Below are 18,540 nucleotides of genomic sequence, written 5' to 3' on the forward strand. Positions count from 1 at the left end.
TTACTGCTACGTCTCTTCCCACTCCCCATCCTATTCATACAATCTTACTGAAGTTCTCTCCTGACTCCATGCTGTCCTATTACACTCTTTAATTTGTGCTGCTAGTCTCAACAATGGCCTTCCAGCTGAGGTGTACCAAGGGCACTCACTCTTCTTCAAAGGTTTTGTGAAGACTCACTTGCTCTGTGAAAAAACATTCAAGTAATAAAGCCTACCCACAACTGTCTCTGCGCTATTCTGTTCTTTACTATAATGTCCTGGGTATTATGCCTTTAGGCTGTAAGCTGTTTGTGGGAGGAACTCTTAGGCTTGATCTACACAGTCTTTACACCAATTTAACTACTTTGTTGGCAGTATAATTTTTCTACTGAAAGTAGCTCAAGTTGAACAACACCCCTAGTGTGGGTCCAATTAGGGTTTGTGTGTACAAACAGTGCCTGGCAAGCTGGGGTGTTAATCTACATTGCGCTAGCCTGCTGTGCACTAACTGTCCATGTGAACCCTAATGATGTGCCCTAAAAGTTCCCTAGTGTGCTTTAATCTACTCCTATTTCAAAGTGGGGTAACTTATAGTGCAGTACAGAACCTACAGTGCACGGCAACAGGGTCCACAGTGACACTTAGTGTGCAGCAGGCTACTGCGAGTTTGATTTACACCCCAGCTGGCCAAGCACTAAGTTTTCATATAGACAGTCGCTTATACTGGTGTAAAGGTGCCTTATACCAATACGGCTTATTCCTTTCCCTGTACAGGAATAAGCTATACCAGTTACAAGCACCTTTACTACTGGTATGATTGTGTCTGCAATAGGAGAGTTGTACCACTTTATAGTTAAAGCAGTATAACTTTTGAGTGTAGATAGCCCCTGGCTTGCTTGCTTGTTTTTTAGCAAGATTTACCCACTGCACAGTACTATTGCATACATCTGTGATACAGGATCAATAATACTGGAGGAAAACAAAATTGGTGGGGCGGGCAGAGAAATCAATCTACGGAGTAGATTGTGGGGAAGGAGTAAGGACTATTACCTTTCTCACTTCTGTCCTCTGAATCCTGCTGTCTCTTGTTCCTCAGTGTCTGTTATTTTCTGATTGTCTTTGTTTCCCAGTCACAGCTGAGCTGGATATTGCTAGAATGGCAGCTGGTTTCTCTTGTCCAAAGCCCTCTTCCCCAGGCTGGTGACTGCTTTGGAGTCTGTCAAAACCACACTCAGTAGGCAGCCAGTGGTGCCCTGGATTCTGCCCTTTTGGTTTTCTGGAAGGGTGCTCAGCTCATCTGAAGCTCAACAGCACCCCTTTGTGCATGAACAGCTTCTGTGGTAATGGAAATATGATACACAGGAAGTGCTTAGTGCCAGAATAGTTTTCACCAGAACTTTACCAGATTACAGAAGCAGGGGATGGAGATCACAGGCAATGGCTGGCTCTCTTGAAACTCTTCCCTTGACCCAGCTTGATCTTCCAGCAGCTACTGCCTCTTCCAATTGCTTGCAACTTTAGCTGGGACTACACAAATCAAGGGCAGACCCAGCAAACTTGGACAGTTGGCAACTCTGCTGGATGTTTTATGTCTTTAAGCACAAATGCTAAACTTTATAACACATTCATTCACTGAAGATTGTTTTGATACAAAAGTTTCAGCAACCTGATAAATAACTTTCATTATTTTCCTACATGTTTTTTACAGAATGCTGATATTCCTATCCTTTTCTGTTTGAAACGTGTCCTGCTTCTTGTTGGCTTGTTTTACACTGGTCTGCTGCCATTCATTCCCATCAGGGAGGAATTCTTAGAAATTCCCATGCCCTCAATCATCCTGAAGTAAGTGATTTACACACTCATCAGGCTGTCATTCCAGTGAAATAACAGCAAGGCAATAAAATGTCTGTGCAGTCTTGGACACTGATCTAGTTATATTTCTCCAGCTATATAGGGTCAATTTGGGGGCATTATTTGTATGGGAAACTTCCAAGGAAGTCTGAATGCTGAAATAAGTGGTGTTAGTGATCTGGTATGTGGCACTGTTCCCTTTAGTCTGTATTTAATCAGTGCATTTAAACATCTAAAGATTCCAGCCCATGTCTAGCAAGAGTAGAGGGGATTGACTACAGTGTCCAGGCCTGTTTGGGTAATTGTTTTCAGGTGTGGTTTTCCCCTGTTGTCCTAAATGTTTGTGTAGTGTTGCTCTGTGCTATTAAAACTGAGAGGTATCTGCCTTTCAGAGGTGAGAGAAATAATTACTATATATAATATTGGGTAAAGTGCTTTTGGTAAAAGGCACCATATAAATGTAAGATAATATCTTTGTTCAGAGAGAGTATTTCTACCAGAACAGATAAAGATTCATGTATTCTCTGATGTGGGTTTTTTTTGTGTATGTCTAAGCAAAAATCTTGCTAAATTTCTATTCTTTAGTTAAGAAACGTGTACGTGACATCCTTGAATTTTTTTTAGTGGTTAGCAGTGGGATGTGTTTATGTTCAACTATGTGCACCCAGCACATTTCCTGTTTACAGCAGTGTCCCTAATCTGTCATCCCACAGAGAAAAGCAGCTGTCTTTGCAGACACCACTTTTGCTGAGGCTAGCTAAAGAGTAATATCTAGCATTTATATAGTAATACATTCTTCAGTGCTGCAAAAAGAAATTATTCTGACACCATCTACCTACCTTTTATCAGATGTGGAAACTGACACAGGGATGAAGTGAGCCAATGAAGGCCAGAAAGCATGATGATATCAGAGCTTGTGTTATATCTCAGGATCTCTTGATTTCTTATTCCTTTGCCCAAACCATTAGTTGAAATTGCCTCTAGGTCTCCATCTCTCCTGCCTTCCACCTAAAGGAACACATTTCTCCTATGTGGCACAATCCAAGTAATTGGTCTCAGAGCCAGAGGAAGATTCTTCTTCCCATACTCTTGTGCAGAGAAACTGCTTCTGAAGTCACAAGACTGATCCAGCACACTTCCTTTGCTTGAACATAGTTTGAAATGGCACTTTTCTGTGCTGAGGTAAATTTAAGATCCTTTTTCTTTTCTTAGGCTGAAAGAACCAGAGAAGATGACGAGAAGCCAAAAATTTGTTATCTGGCTTGCTGATGTGTAAGACTTCAATCTTTTCCTGGCACACTTCATTTTCTATATACATTGTGATTATTGCCTCAAGTGAGGAGGACAGAGTTACTATTATGAAATTAACCATATTTTGTATATTGCCAAATTTGGGTATTTTGTATGTTTGAGGCAGTGCCAGTATGCATCTCCTGCAGCACATGGGGAATATCTTTTGTAGGTTTGTACAGTGAAATATGCATGAAGGAGCACTGCCACTTGGCAGGTTCTTATCTCACTTATACCCATAAGATAATCTTGAATTACTCTATTTACTTTAGTGGAGTTACTCTCAATTTACATGGGTGTGAGTGGGTTCAAAATCTGGCCTCTTACTTCATGTGGCCATTTCATGGTATCCACAAGATATCCTATACAGCTTTGCTGGACCTTGAAAGATACTGTTAAATGTGTGTCTTCTGCAGGGTCACTAAATCCAAAAGTTGCAGGAGTTGGACTTGATCTAATAAGTCTTTTTTGTCTCTCACTTCTTCTGTAACCCAAATAAAGATCTCTGATAGGCAATCTGATCTAATGGGAGGTCACTTCAGAAAAGTTTCATGTTTATTATCATCAAGGATGAAGTTCTTCTTGAGGCTAAAGAGGGTTATTCTATGGGTATAAATCAGATAAGAATCCTGCCTAATGGTGGTGCTCCTTAATTCATATTTCACTGACATTGATGTAGAGTGGTGCTGCTATAAAGGAAGAAAAGACCCTTTTTTAAAAAGAGGATGCCTACCTGGAGTTGAGTTTGTTTGTGGAGAGAAGAGTTAATGAATCACAAAAATACACTGCTAATGCAAATAGTTTGGAATGCTGTTTTCTGTGCTTCCTAGCCGTAGCTAGGCTGGAAGTTTTCATTACTTGGGCTTTTAAGCAGAGTTTCTCATTGCAGGGCCATGAAACTGTGTGACGTGGAGCAGTTGCCACAGAACATACAGATGTTGAGAATTTGCCATGGTCTAAGATGCCTAGCATGCTTTGAGTCCTGTAAAAATAATAGTTTTTTCTCCCTGCTGCAGATTGTTAATGAGGAAAGCATTGTTTGATCACCTTACTGCTCGAGGCATTCAGGTACAGTGTGATAAAACGAGAAGTCAAGCTGGTTTGTAGTTACATGGTATTTCGTTAATATTCTTAAAAGTTTGACTCCATCTTCCCACTACCACTCCCCTTGTTCCTAAAATTAGACCTGAAGATAGGAACTGAAGGCAGTTAGAATTTATATCAGCCAGATCTTCCTAATAACTGAAGGGGTTCACAGTGTGTACAATTTTAAAGTAGGCATCCTCTTTAGTCCAGTCCTTACGGTATTTATAAAAGTTGCAGTGGATTAAGTGAAGCCTTGCATCTGATTACTAATTAATATTTGTAGTTTACTTTTCTCTGTCTACTTGTTTGACGTTTTAATATGAAAAGGCTTTTAACAGATTTCCAGATGAAATGACATTTTAATAAGGCTCCATGCAGGGAGTGGAGGTGGGAGAAAGATACTCTTGCCCCCCAAAGTATTTATTTAAAGGGACTTTATCAAAATAAAAGCATTTTAAATAAATTCCTTACCTTTGTTACTAGTAACACTAGAGATTATCCAAATTGAATAGATTTTTAAAATCTAACTAGTTTTTCACCACTGATGTGCACTTTTTGTACCTTATTTATCACAGGCAGTCAAGATAGATTATAAAATACTATTCTGTTCATAATCAGGTTTATAGGTTTCACATTCAATTCTGTATTCACTTTCTGTTACTCAGACACTAACACATGCACTTTAAAGAAATATTTAGATGCTTGGGAAAAGCCCTTTTAACTGAAAACTCTTTTTTGATTTTATTAAAACATTTCTTTTCATATTTGATTTTTTTAAATCTCTACAAAACCCGTTAAACGACTTGTCCCTTATCAGCTTTGCATTAGCTAATACTAGTTTTACTAATTGGGAATGTCTGAACAGAGAGACATTCTTCTATAGCCAGTTAGAGGTTGAAGTTTGTATCATTTGTCATTAGAGAACTTATTTTCCTAGATTTGCAGTCAGGTATCTGTTTTTATGTATGATGTTGATGTCATGATGATGTGAGCATCTTGGATATACCTGGCTTCCCCTTTCACTAATATGAAACTTTTTAGATCATAATTTTCCTTATTTAATTTTTGTGTACTTTTTCTTTTAATTTTGATGACTTCCTAGATGATCTGTCAATTCTGTACTTTTGTCTTTAGGTGTATATTTGGGTACTGAATGAAGAACAAGAATATAAGAGAGCATTTGATTTGGGAGCAACTGGAGTGATGACAGACTATCCAACAAAGCTTAAGGAGTTTTTACACAATTATTCAGCATAAAGGGGAAAAAAAAATCAAGCAAGACCCTACAAAGTGGACAGAGTGAGCCAAGGATTTCATTCCTTCATCAGAATTTTTTAGCACTACATGGATAAATCACTTGCCCAATGGTGAAAGATGTAATCAGCTGGGTTATATTACCTCACTCTTAAATCATTACATGATGTAGAGATTGTATACAGTTTTATTTATTTAAAATTTTAATACCATAGTTTACATTTGTAAATAGATTGTTTAGCAAGCGTACACTATACTGATGGTGATGTATAGAAAGAAGGCTGTGGATAAGGGTACTTGTAAATAATATGCAGTATTTTACCTATTACAAGTTCCCATACCCAGACATCAAGAAATAGCATTTGGAAACTATTCCTGTCAAATGCTGTTGGATAGAGATTAATAACTGGCACTGCGTCATTGTATTTACATCTCATTGATTGAACTGGCTGTTGATTTCCAGGTGATCTGCATTGAGGAAAAGAAACTAGCACATACAAAAAGTAAGAGGTTGGATCTGTGGATATCTGGACAGATTACCCTGCAAAGTGTAGTCAGTAAAGGTAGTAACTTACAGTAATGTATTTTGACTAAAACTAAATCCTTAGACCAACATAGCTTTACTTAATTGCTTTATTAATGAGAATGTTGGGGTTAGTCTACAGCTATAATTTGGACCCCTTTTTGGTGTAATAATATCCAGTTTAGTCAATAAATCATAGTACAGTATTTTTAGAATCTAGCCCTGCCTTCTGGAATTATCATATTGTTATGTTACTCTTTTTTTTTAATTATTATTGACAAGGGATGACATTTTTTTGCCTAAATCTGAATTTATAAACCAATTTTACTGCTATAATATTGAAAAAGGTAGTTGTTTCCAGACTTGTAGTATAAATTGCATATATTTATATATCTTCATTAATTAGTTTAGGTTAAACTTGAAAGGTGCTAAAGATGAAAAATCCACAAAAGGATTCATTTCTCAGTTTTCTTTCAGATATTTTTTTAATAATCTTTACCACAATCAGACCCCGGTAGTTCTGGCTTGAGGTACAGTAGGGCTAATCTGGAATGAGTAACAGAGCAAGTGTAGCTCACTTGGTAGATAATGCCCACAATGCTACCTGGGCAATTCATTAGCCAATTTTCCAGAAAAGGAGGGTTGCACTTACCATTGACTGAGGAAAACAGAATTCAGTACTGTGTTTAAAATCTTTACAAAAGGAAAATAAATGTTTTTTAGATTCTTCTTCCCCCCCCCCCCCCCGGTAGTTCCGAAAGGATTTGGAGATATTTTTAAAACTGAATTCTGGCATTCTGTGGATGCCTAATTTGAGGGCCTCTTGGGGAGTAATATTGATAGCAGAGGAATTCTGAGATACGTTAATCTCACTCTCTGCACCAATTTTGTTGAATATATCTGCATAAAGGTTTAGCACAGGAATTAATTGCTTGACTGAGATGTTAACACACAATCTCCATTGGGTTGATGGATTGGAAATCATATTTAATGTGAGGAACCAAAGATGAGACCTTTGGGAACAATGAAGAAAACTGCCATTAAAATAATTCACTAAGACAAATATACGTTTAATGTGTATTATGAACCACTGGGTCGGTACTTGTTGTGTAAAAGTACCTTAAACAGATTTACTTAATTATCCTGCCTCTTCAAAAACAAAACAACCCTCCACTGCCACCACTTTGCAATACATATCTTGACAATCAGAGTGGCAGTAGTTTGTATTAGCTCTGTCTCATCTTTAAGGGAATTTTTTTTCCTAACCAAAAATAATAAATTCAATATGCATGAAATTTAGACATGCGCACCGATGAAGTAATGTTACTAAGAAAAGCCAGGAAATCCAGAATATCAAGGGAAGAAGGTTGCCCTAGAAATGCACACTCTCTGTTCCCATTATCACCAGCAGGAGTTGCATGTGCATGTCAAATAAAGAATGGAGCTGGTGATTTCTTCTTGTGTGTTTTGGCATTACTACTTTAATACTGTTGTTTTCATGTATTTTTGGATGATGTGGTCTGTATGTATGGAATGAGCTGTAAAAGGCTCAGTAACTTAGTCATTAGACATGACTGGAACTAAACTACAATAATATCTGCTCCTGACCTCTTTTGAGGGACTTCAGCTTTGAGAATGTGACCTCACTCAATAATAAAACCTAGTCAGATGTAGGAATAATATATGTACAAATATTTTAATTAAGGAATGACTTAAAATAAGAATTTTCTCTCTGCCTCCTTAAACTTTTAAGGGATATCTTGATTCCCTCCTTAGCTTCCCACCCCACATCTTGTGCCCCAGAGCAGCAGTCGTGCAGCCTGTTAGCTGTTCTAGGGCGCAAGCAGGCCTGCTTTCTAAAGTAAAGTGTTTGAATGTTAAGCTTGTCTGGATGGATGAACATTCACAGGTGCACTATAATCACCCTGTGTAACAGCTACTAAATGTCATCTGTATTCTGAGGAATATTTTCCCTGAGTAGATTATATGGTAGAAACCTCTTCTGAAGAAGTTTTAAGTGAACCCACATTAGGGATTTTGGCAAATATGTAGCTAGGTTTAAATAGATGTGGATCTTATTTTGTCTTAATACAATCAATGTTCTGGCATCTCAGTGAAAAAGAACAAAATAGAAGTAATGTTCTAACAATTCAGATGAAAAATATGCATTTTCAAGTAACTTGTTGTATGCTAAGCTTCTAGATCTTTGTCCAGACCAGTTAAGCTTCAGCCAGATAATTGCATGTAACCAGTATAGTTACTAGCTGTCTTGCTTTTTAGCAGAAATGGAGAGCTGTAGAATACTGTTTTGTTGCATACGGGAAATGAGCAACACTCCCCCTCCTTCTTCTGAGCCTATGCACCTGCTGCCTGCTACAGTTTAATTTCTGGCCACGCCTGTATTCACAGGAAAGTTGCCCCATCATTATTTTGCTAGATCAGCCCAGTGTTTGGACCTGAATGATTTATTTTTCCTTCTCTGGATGCATTGCTTCCATGTTTCAAACATGCATGCTGTATTTTTAAAAAAAATCTCAGTTGTTGGAGAATGACATTTATCACCTTCACTTTAAAGCCAAAAGTTGTTTGAAATTGGGGAAAGCTCTAAGCTTTGTAAATGTAGCATTCATGGCTTTTAGACTTCTCAGCTATTTTTTCATACCATGAGACTCAGATTTCCCACATCCCAACATGGATGAACAGTTCTGCTTTATTATTCTATACTGAATTCAGAAGTGTAGTAATTAAAGTGAAATGATAGGAAATTTCATTTGTTAACAAAATGTAGGTTCTATCATTTCAGGTCATCCTCAGCACTCTTGTGACAATGGAGCTCTTTTCAGGGGCTCAGCACACACTATGACCACTAAACTTCCCACATTTAAATGCCACTTGTGACTGCAATGTCTGTAAATGGCCTGTGTCTTGATAATCCATAAATCTGTTATTGGGTATCTGAAAGTTGTTGGAGATGAGGATTAATGGAGGTCAGTTCTGGAAAATATATGTAATTCATTCACTTCCACTTACCTCTGCTAAGAACCAAAGTTTGATTACTCTTAGCACACAGAGGACACCAGAAGACGTTGGCTGAATGAGATTTTGAACTGCTGTTGCACAGTACTTGTAAGGCTGTGATATCCTGTTTATGGATATAACAAATCAGTTACTGATCTAGCTAACTATACAAGAATACAGAAATGTTTGTTCTATTAAACCATTGTTTTGAATACCCCGGAAATCAGTGTAGCGGTTTAAATGCCAGATACTTGTACAGAAGAACATGTGGTCAAGCCTTGCACTGTTGTCCAAGAGAATGTGCTGCGTATCAGTCCCTCTGTCGAGGCAGAGGGAGGGGATATTTTCAGGAACTTGTCATTCTAAACATTTGTTCAGTGCATTCTCTTTCTTCTGACAGAGGTATCTTATGTATGAAGGATGTGGCAAAATACTCCATGCACTTTTAATTTGAAAACATTGTCACATGCTTCTCCTGCTGCTGGTGCAGAACTATGAAGCAATGTCTTTAGTTCTTTTTAAAGATAGGTTAAGACTTATGAAATGACACATTAAAACTCGTTTGCTCAAAAAGATCTAATCTGAATAATCATTCATTTTAATTTCCTTGCCTTTAATAAAGACTGATTTCTGGGATCATGTTACTATACTCTTGAAATGCAATGAACATTAGTGATCTAGTGCTGCTCCTTGTCTGTTGGAGGGTTGTTCAGACTGGGAGATGATTCCTGTTGTGAACTTCGTAGAAATCCATGGGGAAACTGCATCGGTTCCTTCGTATAGCGGTGATAGGTCTTGGAATAGGTCCAGCAATGCACTGTGTGCTCCTAATTGAAGGACCTGGGTTTGAACATATTCTCTGAAGTGGTCACTGCATGCTTGCATTCAGACAGATGAAGATGCAGTATAGCAGGTCACTGATGCTAACCAAAGTGGGGAAAGTCCATCTGCAGATATTGAATGTGGCTGAGTAGTAATGTTTCACCCACTAAGCGCTGCCTTATATGCTCATCTCACTGCCTGTGTTTGTTCTCTTGGGACTGACTGTGCTTGACAGTGACTTCAAAACTCTGCTTCAGAATCGAGTTAGTGGTGCTTCATGAATGTTTAAAGAAGGCTCTTCTGCAGAAGATGCTCCTAAAATGACAAACTGGTTTGAATCTTGGTTATTTAAAATTCTTCAGACACACATTGGCCGAAGGAGAGAGATGAATCTACAAATATGTAATAAACTCTTAAAATGTTACTACAGATATTAAACTTAATGTAGATGAGGTTGTGTGAAAGTGTTAAGGCAAGAGAGGCCAAGTGTGAAGATCCCTAGCATCTAACCACAAGTAGCAGACATTCCAAAACTTAAGGATTGCAAATATGGCCCAGTTGGAGTGCCTTTTTTAATCATTATTTTTCCATGATGGAGGAACTGTTTGTGCGAGAATTCTCTCTGCTGGTCTTAAATTGAAATATTTGTTAGCATCATCCATCCAAGGGTATTCAGCACCTTGCACAATTAGGGCTAAAACATGCACAGTCCCTGACTCTAGGTTTGAAGAATAAGGAGTTAGAATTATCATAGTCTGCTACAGTGAAGGCTGCTGGCCTAATGCAGGAAGACATTAGATCAAAGTTTGAGTCTTCATCATAAACTCATTCAGATTTTGTAACCACACAGAACTGGCACATGATTTGCAAGCAGAAAAAGTACCAAGGAAACAAACCATGTAACTGGGGAGGTGACAAGTTGAAGGTAGTGAAAGGATTTTGGGTAGGGGAGGGTATATTACAGAAGGGAAGTAGTGAAAACTATATTGGTCAGTTCTTAAGGTGGTCATAATCTGGGAGCAGCAGCTTTGGTAAAACAGTGCTTAAAGTGTACTCCTCAGCAACAGAGCTAGATGTAATAAATAAATTGCTAAGTCTGTGACCCTCTCCCCTCCCCCCTGCCTCTTTAAGCACTGGTTTTGCTTTTGAGTATGTATCTAACAATTCAAGTGCAAGTTGGGATGTCACGAGGAATGCATCAGTGGCTACAAAGATTCTAAAATGTTCCTAGTCTGTCCATCTCAAATTGGCCAAGTATAGCTTCTCTGACCTCCACTGTGCTTCAGGTACACATGGAAGCAAAACAAATGGATTCAGGACATGTTACAGCACTTTGTAAAGTGACATGTTACAGAGGAACATAAGAATATCCATATTGGCTTAGACCTATGGTCCACCTAGTTCAGTATTCTGTCTCCAACAGCAGCCATATCAAATTGAGTTAGGCGTCAAGAGGCATTGGCATTTCCATTTGCCAAACTAGATTATGCCCTTTCATATAGAAGACGTCCTGCACATGCTAACTCAAACTATTCTGATGTGTGCAAGCATTGCACTGTAGTGTTGCACTGTGTTTAAGGTAGGTAAAACTGTTCTTTGGAATGTCATTGAGCAAGAGGAATAAGAGTGATAGTCTGAGACAGTCACTGCCCCTAGATAAGAATCTAACCTGTTAGCCCAGTGGAATATGCCCGGCAAGGGGCTATTTATCCAAGAAACTGAAATACATGGAGTATTAACTATGGATTAAGCATTTTAATGTTAACCATAGTGGTATTGCATATTAAGTGGGCTTAGTAAATGGCTACATCTGTGAACATATTGGACCTGAATCTGAGATGCACTAGGCAACTCCCATTTAAGTTTGGCTGGTGCTCAGCGCTTCAGCGTGAGACCTATTGTTTGTATAACAGCCCCTTAAAAGCTCTTAGTAAATACATTGTTGTAGAAATTATGGGTTTTAGTTTTTAAACGACAGTAACACACCAATTTGCCTCCCTACTGGCTATAAGAAGTATTTGTTCCTTTTTTGTATAGAAATGTGTCACACTATGGCTGGTGATTGATCTGGAGCAGTGATTGATAGGTTTATCAGAATTAGGCCATAATTAAGGTCACACATTTGTAAAGTGACATGCAGTAATATAATAGCTCAGGCTTTCAAAACAGCAACAGGATGATCTCGTGTGTCATGGCCATTTGAGCATCTGCTCTGACCTATTTATATATATTAGGCTGATTAATATAAATTATAGAATGTAGCAGTTTTGCAGATGTGGAGGATTTTGTATGCAACCTTCTGGGGAAAAAAATGCAGTTTTCCCATCCTCTGTGCACATAAACTGCTGTCTCTGAGGATTTGGGTCCAACAGGCTGAAAACTAGAGCAGCTATTTGTAAAAGTGACATGACTGCCTTTAAAAAAAATTTGGTTTCATCTTAACTTTCTTCATTTACCATTTTCCATTTGACTTGCACTTAAATGAGAAGTTGAAGGTAACTTGATAGTTTGAAACATGATCTTACAATGTAACTTCTGTAAACTGCTTTTAATGTATCCTCTGCAGAGATGCCTTTTTGTAACCTCTTTAGGATACTTGGTCCATTGCAACAGATTTCCCTACAGGTGATGAATACTTCCCACTCTACTAATAAAGAACTGTCCCAAAATTATGATAAACAATGTATTGATACTCTCAAAGATCTGCACTTAAAGTGTGAACCTACCAAGTAATACGTTGAAATGATGCTCCTGATGACAGCTAACCAATTTGCAGGCATAATTTAAATAGAGATTCTATATATTTTGAGCATAGCTCTAAATTTGACTGAAGGAGGTCTTCACTGGAACATGCTCATGACCATGCACTTTTACCCGCCTGGGGCAGCAAGTTGATAGTTCTATAGGCCTGGAGCATCACAATTCCACCTGTTCTGCAGGGTGAAATCCTTTGAATAACACTTGAGCTGTGGATTTTAAGTTTTAAATCTTCTTTCACTTCAGGAGAAATCTTAAAAGTTCCAGGGCAGTATGGTGGCTATTTGAGGGATCAAAGCATTCAGTAGCTTTTATGTGGCAGGCTGATTGGAAGGATATTTACTCACATGCTTTGGGGCAGCACTTTTTTTTTTTCAATTTGATTTCTTGCTAGAAAATCTAACTCTGAAATTGCTGGGGGAGGAGAGACTGATACAAGGCATATCTGGAGTGGAGGTGGAGTGTATGGTCTTCCTAATATGGAAACCTTGAGGTTGAATTTACCATTTACCCCTGTTCCTGAAAAGGCTAAAGAGTATTTTAAGATTTTAGGGTATAGTGCACACTTCCTTTTGTGTAATGCAATACAGCTTGGCCTGCAGCTATTTTTTTGCATTCCCCCACTATTCCCTTCTGTCAGCACCACTGTTGATTACAACCTATGGTACACAAAAAACTTTTTGAAGCCATTTCAGATGAATGGTATTGAGTAATGGAAAATGTTGTTACAAATGTATATTTGTGTGCTTAAAGGTAGCATTTACTAAGATAGATATTGTGCTGCAGGGTTGTATCTGCTTATTTTCATGTAATGTCATGAGTTAATTTTTATAAAGTAATGATTGTGGTAGGCCAATAAACATATAGGCCATTTTTAAAGCAGGTTGGTGGTGTTTTTGTTTAAATTCCCATGGAAAAGATGATTGCTCAGTCTCTGGCTAGCAGGAAAAGCTGTCTGACACTTTAATTTGGTAAAGTATAATTTCTTCTAAAAAGCTGGCTTTGGGGAATAGCCAGGTTGTATATTGAAATTTAAGAAGCTATAGTTTCTATGGTCCTATATTTAAAATATTTGCTCTGTTTTACTTTCCAGTTGAAGTAGTTCTTAAACTGCCAGGAAAAAGAGTGTCAGATGAAGTCTTACTAAAATATGAATAAACCTTTCCATTTTATACTGAGTTGTGATGCTTTCCATTCCCAAGAACACCTACTTACCGCTCCACTACTTGTGTTTGGGATAGAAATATCTTAATTCCCAGGTATAAAGCTAATATAACTTCTAACATATGGCTTTCTTTGCTTCTGTATTAGTCAAATGTTCAGGGACACCAGACACAGCAGTACTGGAGATATCTGTTGTAAATAATTTGCAATAGGTTAATGTTCAAGGCTACTACAGATAAGTTGAAGCAATAAAATGGTTGCATGTCGCATTTTGTAATGAGCAACTTAAATAATTTGGTTACTTTTTACTCTATTATTATTTTACAGTACCCAAGGGTGTGCTGGATACCTGACAATAGAAAGCAAACTGATTCTTGACCTGAAGAACTTTCAGGTTAGTTTGGACAAAATACAATAAAAGGGCATTTAAAATAACAAGGTACAGAGGAGTTGAGGGAGGAAGGACAGAGCTGCATTCATAATATTATATGTTGAACAAAGTCTAGTGCTATAATTGGTAAAGTGACCCTATAACAATGGCACCTTCTTAGGGTATGTCTGCACTTTGAGTGGGACATGTAATTCCCAGCTTGAAGGAACATACTTGTGCTAGCTCTGATCAAGATTGCATGCTAAAAATAGTGTAGCCACAAGGGCATGAGCAACAGGAGGTGCTAGCCACCCCAAGTATGTACTCATCCAAGACACTAGGCACATACTTGGTTGTGTTAGGCAGTGTTAGTCTATTGATTTTGCCCTCTAAGGTCTTGTATATGTAACAAAATTGTACCAGTTTAATTAAATTATTTTAGAAACCAATTTAATTAAAATAGTCCAACCCCTGGTCTACTCAAGCTAAATGTATATGACACTCTTCCACTGAAATAAGTGTGTCAACACGAAGGGATTGCACTAATTGAACTACATTAATTTCTAAACAGATGTAGTTGTATTGGACAATAGTCTCATGTAGACAAGGAAGCCTCATAACCCTCCTTTGAGAGAGGTTTTCTCTTTTTGCAAATAGGAAAACTGAGACAAGAAAAGTTAAGCAACTGCCTAAAACCACACAGCAAACTGGTGTCAGAGCCAGAATTAATCCTTGGGGTTTCAGTGCTCAGTCCACTGTGCCACATTGTTCTGAGACATGGTTCTCTATATAGTTGTGGAAAAGTGAACTGGTTTGTATTCCACAGAATGGAAAAGGTAGCAGGACAAAGTCTTCGAACAGCCTACCCTCCCAAAAAAGTCAATACTCTTTGTTCTGTACTTGCAAAATCAACCTGTTTACAAATCTTCAATGAAACTCACTCTTTCACTGATCTTTAAGAAACAGGTCCTCAGAACCAGTTTAAGGCATCCGTATACTCAAGTGCTGATATGGTGAATGACATACAAGACTCTCCATTTCATCCTCCCCAGCAGGGTTCTGCAACATGACTGTAGCCTGCTTTAAAAGCCTCAAGCAGTACTATTGTGTACGCTTGGATTCTTTACAAAAGGAGTTATTATATTAAAAACAAATATGGGTATGGAATAAAATGTTGCATTCTATTAACATTCCAAGGGTCACAGAACTCTAGGTAAGTGGAGAATGAATTTGTACATAGGCCACATTTTAATGTTAACTATAGGGTACAAAATGCTTGATATTGTTAATACAACTTACTAAGATGTGGGAAAGGAGAAGGAGAATATAGCCCCTTAATTGGCCAGCAGTGTTCAAATTAAAAAAACCTGATAGATGAAAAAATCTTGCAATTTTTTTTAAATGTGGGAAGACAGAGACTAACATTTCAAGGAGGGATAATTAGCCATCCTAGGGGCCCCTCATAATAAAGTAGAAAATTGCCTATTGCCTACCAACCTAAGACATGACACTGACATCTGACAAAAGGTGGTTGATACATGAGCATAGATGAGATTTGATGAACAGACACCTCTAATAGAACAGGGGCCTACACTACAGAGGGCTTTAACAACCAACAAATGACCGTGTAACATCAACCCACCACTTTATTGACAGAAAAGAGCAAAAGGCAGGTATGCAATCTCAGTTGCTCAAATCCGTTAGCAAATGTACTGCATTCCAAACAAGTGAGTGGTTGAGAAGTCCTGTAAAGAGGGAATTACAATGACCCAGCTTTGTGGTCCCAAAGGGATGTTTTACTGCTACAGGGTCCCCAAAGGATCACTAAGCCCTGGTCTACACTAGGACTTTAGGTCGAATTTAGCAGCGTTAAATCGATGTAAACCTGCACCCGTCCACACAATTAAGCCCTTTATTTCGACTTAAAGGGCTCTTAAAATCGATTTCCTTACTCCACCCCTGACAAGTGGATTAGCGCTTAAATCGACCTTGCTGGCTCGAATTTGGGGTACTGCGGACACAATTGGATGGTATTGGCCTCCAGGAGCTATCCCAGAGTGCTCCATTGTGACCGCTCTGGACAGCACTCTCAACTCAGATGCACTGGCCAGGTAGACAGGAAAAGAACCGCGAACTTTTGAATCTCATTTCCTGTTTGGCCAGCGTGGCAAGCTGCAGGTGACCATGCAGAGCTCATCAGCACAGGTGACCATGATGGAGTCCCAGAATCGCAAAAGAGCTCCAGCATGGACCGAACGGGAGGTACGGGATCTGATCGTTGTTTGGGGAGAGGAATCCGTGCTATCAGAACTCCATTCCAGTTTTCGAAATGCCAAAACCTTTGTCAAAATCTCCCAGGGCATGAAGGACAGAGGCCATAACAGGGACCCGAAGCAGTGCCGCGTGAAACTGAAGGAGCTGAGGCAAGCCTACCAGAAAACCAGAGAGGCGAACGGCCACTCCGGGTCAGAGCCCCAAACATGCCGCTTCTATGATGAGCTGCATGCCATTTTAGGGGGTTCAGCCACCACTACCCCAGCCGTGTTGTTTGACTCCTTCAATGGAGATGGAGGCAATACGGAAGCAGGTTTTGGGGACGAAGAAGATGATGATGATGAGGTTGTAGATAGCTCACAGCAAGCAAGCGGAGAAACCGGTTTTCCCGACAGCCAGGAACTGTTTCTCACCCTGGACCTGGAGCCAGTACCCCCAGAACCCACCCAAGGCTGCCTCCTGGACCCAGCAGGCGGAGAAGGGACCTCTGGTGAGTGTACCTTTTAAAATACTATACATGGTTTAAAAGCAAGCATGTGAAAGGATTACTTTGCCCTGGCATTCGTGGTTCTCCCAGATGTACTCCTAAAGCAAAAGGTTTCTGGGGAGGGCAGCCTTATTGCATCCTTCATGGTAGGACACTTTACCACTCCAGGCCAGTAACACATACTCGGGAATCATTGTAGAACAAAGCATTGCAGTGTATGTTTGCTGGCACTCAAACAACATCCGTTCTTTATCTCTCTGTGTTATCCTCAGGAGAGTGAGATATAATTCATGGTCACCTGGTTGAAATAGAGTGCTTTTCTTCAGGGGACACTCAGAGGAGCCCATTCCTCCTGGGCTGTTTGCCTGTGGCTAAACAGAAATGTTCCCCGCTGTTAGCCACAGGGAGGGGGGAAGGTTGAGGGGGTAGCCACGCGGTGGGGGGAGGCAAAATGCGACCTTGTAACGAAAGCACATGTGCTATGTATGTAACGTTAACAGCAAGGATTACCCTGAAAGAGTGTAGCCACTGTTTTATAAAATGTCTTTTTAAATACCGCTGTCCCTTTTTTTTTCTCCACCAGCTGCATGTGTTTCAATGATCACAGGATCTTCTCCTTCCCAGAGGCTAGTGAAGCTTAGAAAGAAAGAAAAACGCACTCACGATGAAATGTTCTCCAAGCTCATGCTGTCCTCCCACACTGACAGAGCACAGACGAATGCGTGGAGGCAAATAATGTCAGAGTGCAGGAAAGCACAAAATGACCGGGAGGAGAGGTGGCGGGCTGAAGAGAGTAAGTGGCGGGCTGAAGAGAGGGCTGAAGCTCAAATGTGGCGGCAGTGTGATGAGAGGAGGCAGGATTCAATGCTGAGGCTGCTGGCGGACCAAACCAGTATGCTCCAGTGTATGGTTGAGCTGCAGCAAAGGCAGCTGGAGCACAGACTGCCACTGCAGCCCCTGAGTAACCAACCGCCCTCCTCCCCAAGTTCCATAGCCTCCACACCCAGGCGCCCAAGAACGTGGTGGGGGGGCCTCCGGCCAACCAGCCACCCCACCACAGAGGATTGCCCAAAAAAAAGAAGGCTGTCATTCAATAAATTTTAAAGTTGTAAACTTTTAAAGTGCTGTGCTTAAAGTGCTGTGTGGCATTTTCCTTCCCTCCTCCACCACCCCTCCTGGGCTACCTTGGTAGTCATCCCCCTATTTGTGTGATGAATGAATAACGAATGCATGAATGTGAAGCAACAATGACTTTATTGCCTCTGCAAGCGGTGATTGAAGGGAGGAGGGGTGGGTGGTTAGCTTACAGGGAAGTAGAGTGAACCAAGGGGCGGGGGGTTTCATCAAGGAGAAACAAACAGAACTTTCACACCGTAGCCTGGCCAGTCATGAAACTGGTTTTCAAAGCTTCTCTGATGCGTACCGTGCCCTCCTGTGCTCTTCTAACCGCCCTGGTGTCTGGCTGCGCGTAACCAGCAGCCAGGCGATTTGCCTCAACCTCCCACCCCGCCATAAACATCTCCCCCTTACTCTCAAAGATATTGTGGAGCACACAGCAAGCAGTAATAACAGTGGGAATATTGGTTTTGCTGAGGTCTAAGCGAGTCAGTAAACTGCGCCAGCGCGCCTTTAAACGTCCAAATGCACATGCTACCACCATTCTGC

At 39.9% G+C, this 18,540-nt stretch overlaps 2 protein-coding genes across 7 annotated transcripts in view; both read left to right on the forward strand.

Moving 5' to 3' along the window:
• Positions 1–7,437, forward strand: part of GDPD1 (glycerophosphodiester phosphodiesterase domain containing 1) — a 33,224-nt gene extending 25,787 nt beyond the window's left edge. For 3 of the 6 annotated variants that reach the window (XM_073315217.1, XM_073315218.1, XM_073315222.1), the window contains 4 exons: positions 1,688–1,821; positions 3,043–3,102; positions 4,137–4,188; positions 5,341–7,437. In XM_073315217.1, coding sequence (XP_073171318.1) covers positions 1,688–1,821; positions 3,043–3,102; positions 4,137–4,188; positions 5,341–5,463 — 369 coding nt within the window. In that variant the 3' untranslated portion in view covers positions 5,464–7,437. Of the gene's footprint in view, positions 1–1,687; positions 1,822–3,042; positions 3,103–4,009; positions 4,189–5,340 lie in introns of all 6 variants that reach the window. The other 3 variants (XM_073315219.1, XM_073315220.1, XM_073315221.1) reach the window with 3 other exon arrangements.
• A 6,652-nt stretch (positions 7,438–14,089) lies between these two features.
• Positions 14,090–18,038, forward strand: LOC140899536 (uncharacterized). The gene is made up of 3 exons (XM_073315216.1): positions 14,090–14,138; positions 16,043–16,878; positions 17,459–18,038. The coding sequence occupies exons 2-3, from the start codon at positions 16,299–16,301 to the stop codon at positions 17,977–17,979; spliced, it is 1,101 nt and encodes a 366-aa protein (XP_073171317.1). The 5' UTR covers positions 14,090–14,138; positions 16,043–16,298; the 3' UTR covers positions 17,980–18,038.
• Positions 18,039–18,540: the final 502 nt, after the last annotated feature.

This window comes from Lepidochelys kempii, chromosome 17, assembly GCF_965140265.1.
Source record: "Lepidochelys kempii isolate rLepKem1 chromosome 17, rLepKem1.hap2, whole genome shotgun sequence".
Classification (NCBI taxonomy): Eukaryota; Metazoa; Chordata; order Testudines; family Cheloniidae; genus Lepidochelys; species Lepidochelys kempii.